Below are 5150 nucleotides of genomic sequence, written 5' to 3'. Positions count from 1 at the left end.
TTTTTTTTTTTTTTTTTTTTTTTTTTTTTTTTTTTTTTTTAATTTATTTATTTCATTTTGGTATGCTTTTTCGTAGCATCCATGTGCCCATGAAAATTTTGATCCCGCAAAGACTCACAAAAAAGATGTTATAATTTTAATAGTGATAATAATTTATTCTCCTCATGAACGTTTAAAGGGAATCCTTGTACATTTTTTTGTATCTTCATAGATGTGATATTCGAAGAGTTGGTAAGTTTTTTATCAAACACTGCTATGTTAAAATTATTAAAATCATAAGGATATAACATATCTTCATCTTTATTTTTGGATAATATATTATTTTTGGAAAAATTATATCTAGGGAAATAATACGGTAACATGTTTAGAAATGACCAACTTTTCATATGTTTGTCTTGTATATTTTTTGGTTTTATATAAATTTTTATATAATTATTCATTTTTTTAATTTTTTTAATGTCGTGAAGAGAAATAATAATTTGTTTTAAAACATCTTTTCTTTTTATTAACATGAATGGATATAATAGTAAGGTTTTGTTGTGATAATCTAACACAGCTCTTAATATTAAAGAATTATAAAAAATATAATTCATAATCATATATACTATTAATACAAAACCTATTATATAACCATAAATATTAGATAATATATTAAACTCTATTAAACATATAGATATAGAAGATAATATAATACTACTTATAAGCACCTTATTTATTCTTTTTCTAATATGTAAATTATTCTCATGTATATTAAATAAAACAATTTTTTTCTTTGACCAATTATATGAGTTACATGTTTTCATCATATGTAAAAAATTATTATTTCTTGAATCATTTACAAATAATATCTTATAACTTCTCTTAATACATTTTATAAAATGAGAACATTTTTTCCTGGGAAAAAACAATATCTTGATTATTTTATTGACATCCATTCTTTTCTTTTTTTCTGGTCACATGATAAGAATAATATGTGATTTATATTTTACACAATGTGTATAAATAAATAAATAAATATATATATATATATAAATATGCTTATATTTTTTTTTTTCTTACTATGTCAAAGCGAAAAAAAATAAAGAAAAAAAAAAATATATAATTTTTAAGAATGAATACGTATAAAATGATTATATTATATATAATATATATATATATATATATTACATATACATATTACATATAATATATACTGTGTGCTTATTTTTTTATTTTTTTTTTTTGAATTATTATATGTATGTGCTCTTGTAACATTAGATGTTTATATACACAAACATTTAACATTTAAAAATAATACTCATAAACCTTTCGAATTTTTCGACTGAACAAATAAAATATATAGAAATATATATATTTGTTAAACGTTTAAATAATAAAATAATAAAATAATAAAAAAGAACTTAAACATTCATATGTTTATTTTTATATGTTCATATATTTACACATTTACTTTTTTTTTATTTTTTTCTTTTTTTATTTTTTTTTTTTTTTATTTTTTTCTTTTTTTTCTTTTTTTTTTTTTTTGGTACCTTATTTAATATTTCACAGCTTTAAAAATTATAGAACATATAAAAAGTTATAAGAATTAAAAAAAGTATAGTACATGTAGTTATACATATAATGTAGTTTATATTATCCGTACCTCGTGGTATAGAATATATGTAAGTCCTATCTATAAAATAATCTTTTGTATAATATAAATTATAATATATAGGATAATTTATTTTTTCCATATCATTAACTTTTATAACGTTATGTAATATTTTATTTTTCTTATAAACATTATATATATTGAATATATTATTATTATTATTATTATTTCCTTCTGTCATCCGTGTGTTTGGTATATAAATAAAATTATTCACAAGTTTAACATCATATATAGTATCATACGAATAAGTGTTGTAATCATTTTCTTGTTTATTTAAAAAAGTTTCATTGTACATATCGTCTGTATCAACATTTTTTTCCTCATCGAAAAAAGAAGGGAAAGATATTTCACTTAAATATATATAAAAATCATATGTATGTATACTTAACATATCATCTTCATGATTTTTATGTATATATACATTTTGTTTATCAGCATATATTTTTATCTCGTCTTTATCCTTATCATTTATATTATTCCACATATTTTTATTCATTCCATTTTTACTTTTTTTATTTTCATTTTTCTCATCTTCTTCAGTACAATTTACATATATTTTTCCATCTGAAAATTCGTATGTATCATAGTCTGTACATAGCATATCCTTATCATATATATTCTTATAAGGATTCTTTTTGTCTGCATTCATATTAGGAGCCTTTTTTTTCTTTTTTAAACAAGGAATTACATATCTACTTTGTAACAATATGTTATAATGTAGGTTGATATAATCATATCTGTATATTTTAATATCTTCCTTTTTTTGGTTCTTCTCATTATTTATAAGATATTTTATAATATTATTATCACATATCGTGTTATTGTCGCACATCGTTTTATTGTCGCACATCGTTTTATGGTCGCACATCATTTTATTGTCGCACATCGTTTTATTATTACACATCGTTTTATTGTCGCACATCGTTTTATTGTCACATATACTTTTTTTATTATTATACTTTTTTGTAGTGTTCATTTCATTTTTATCTCTAAATATTATATCCCTTACATATGTTGTCATGAAATGAGAAGAATTTTCTTTATAATTCTCTATATTTAAAAAAGGAACGTGTAAACAATTATTTGTTTTTCTCTCTCTATCTACAAATACATTATTACCATATAAATCTAGAATAATCATTTTACATTTTAAGGAAGATGAATCCTTATTATTCGTATTAATGTGTATTCTTTCTATCCTAATATTACTTTTTATATTTTTATTTAAATTGTTATTTTGATTTGGAACTTTATTTTCTTTTGCTTTGTTCATATACATTTTATCTCTTTCAACATAATTATTATTCTTATTATTGACAGATACCTCCTCTCGACTGAGTTTAATTCTCATCAGATTTATATTCATGTCCGTGTCCTTGTCATAACCCTTATATATAAAGTAATCATTTTTTACATGAATCCCTATATGAAATATATCAGCACCATTTATCATGTTTTCTACTGTATAATTAAAAAATAACGATGTACTCACGTGTGTACTTTTTTCGTCCTCCTCTTGATACAAACTATTTAAGAAATATGGAATAAAATACAAATTGTTTTGCATACCATAATTATATATATGATTTTTATGATTAATAATTTTGTTTTCATTTTTTAAATATAAATATATTTTATTATTCTTCATAGAATTCATAAGAAACATATTTTTTTTTTTATGGGAACAAACAAATTTATTGAAAAAATGAGATAAGACATCCAAAACTTTATAATTCTTTATATATATATTAAAAGATATATTAAATATATATTTACTGTAATAGTGGTTCTTAAAATTATGTGAGTTCAATTCATCATTTATATGATTTGTTTTATCTTTTTTTTTATCTACAAACATATTTATCACTACATTCTGTATTACCTTAATGTTCATAAAAAAGATGAATAAATTATATGCTTTTTCATTTTTTTTTCTTAACACCTCAAGAAAGAAGAGTTTTAAAAAATAAGGAAAGGACGCTTTTACCAAATCTATTTTAGATATATGAATAAAGGATAGTATTGGGCTATTATCATCTTTATAATCATTTTTATTATATATAGAAGAATTATTATAAGTTGTCATATTTTCATTTTGAATAGGATTATATAAGATATAATGTTTATCCGACTTTTCATTTATATCATCATTATCATATTTTGGACTTTTATTATTCCCTTTGTAAAAGAAAACATCTTCATCTATCCATTTAAACAAAATATATTTATGAGATAAACAATTTTTATGTATTACATAATGATTGTTTTTCAAATGTATAGATGTGCAATATTTATAAATCCTATCTAAGTAAGTTGATTTTAAGAATAATGCTTTCTGATTTTTTTTTAAAACGGATACATAAAGATTAATATCATTTTGTATATCATGTGTTATATATGCATTTATTTGTTTTCTATATATCTTTATATTATATATTTTATATAAAAAATTAGTTAATATATTTATTTTTTCTTCCTCAATTTTTTCTTTTGTATTTATTTTATGCTTTATAAAAACAGATAAACCATTATAATGTTCATTGGAAGAAAATATATTTTTATTCTTATTTTTGTATATAATAAAATATGGTATAGGAAATATATCTCTACTTTTTTTTCTTTTTTTTTCTTTTCTTTTTCCTTCGAAATATTCTTCTTTATTATTTTTTTTTGAAGTATTTATTACATCTTCGTAAATTAAAATACCTTCACACTCCACTTTTTTTAAATTTTCTCCTGCACATGGTAATAAGATACAATTTGTAATTATTATAAACAATAACCATTCATAAAAACAAATAAACAAAATCACATGATACATATTGCCACATCTCCAATCTTTGGATATCTTTAATTCTTATACAAACATAATAATATATTTTTAATATATCATTAATTCAGTTATAAAAACATCACATCTATTATAATGCAATATATATATATATATATATATTATTACATATTATATCGTATTTTTATTTGTATACCATATTCTATTACCTCAATATCTTACATTTTTAATGTCCGTATGCGAAGTACACGTATAAAAATTACAAAAAAATAAAAATATATATATATATATTTAAACAAATCACACACAAATATATATACATATATTTTTTTTAATACCTATTATTATGTATGTATTAAAATAATTATAATTCCTTATTCTATGCACACGTACATATATATATATATATATATATATATATATATATATATATATATATATATATATATAACATATTATATTTAATATATTTACTTATGAACCTTTTATTTTTATTTTTTTATATATCCCCAAGCATCTACACATTCTAGTATTAATATGATTCATCTTTAAAAAGTATTAATTTAAAATTTACAAAAATCAATTTATTTTGTTAGATATTATTTTAAATATATATTTATATATATTATTCCATTTTACCATTTATCTGGATTTAACAATCATATCAAAAAAATATAGATATATATATATATATATATATATATATAT

The 5150-nt window shown here is 19.2% G+C and overlaps 2 protein-coding genes across 2 annotated transcripts; both read right to left on the bottom strand.

The window, feature by feature from the left end:
- Positions 1–128: 128 nt before the first annotated feature.
- Positions 129–935, bottom strand: PRSY57_0931400 (hypothetical protein; the record flags this gene model as incomplete). Its single annotated transcript, XM_012907553.2, has 1 exon — positions 129–935. One exon carries the CDS (start codon positions 933–935, stop codon positions 129–131), a length of 807 nt encoding a protein of 268 aa, XP_012763007.2.
- Positions 936–1550: 615 nt separating this feature from the next.
- Positions 1551–4472, bottom strand: PRSY57_0931300 (hypothetical protein; the record flags this gene model as incomplete). Its single annotated transcript, XM_012907552.2, has 1 exon — positions 1551–4472. The coding sequence occupies one exon, from the start codon at positions 4470–4472 to the stop codon at positions 1551–1553; it is 2922 nt and encodes a 973-aa protein (XP_012763006.2).
- Between the last annotated feature and the right edge of the window lie 678 nt (positions 4473–5150).

This window comes from Plasmodium reichenowi, chromosome 9 (genome assembly GCF_001601855.1).
Source record: "Plasmodium reichenowi strain SY57 chromosome 9, whole genome shotgun sequence".
Taxonomy (NCBI): domain Eukaryota; phylum Apicomplexa; class Aconoidasida; order Haemosporida; family Plasmodiidae; genus Plasmodium; species Plasmodium reichenowi.
Note: the sequence above shows the minus strand (reverse complement) of the source record. Positions and strands in the feature narration are given on the sequence as shown.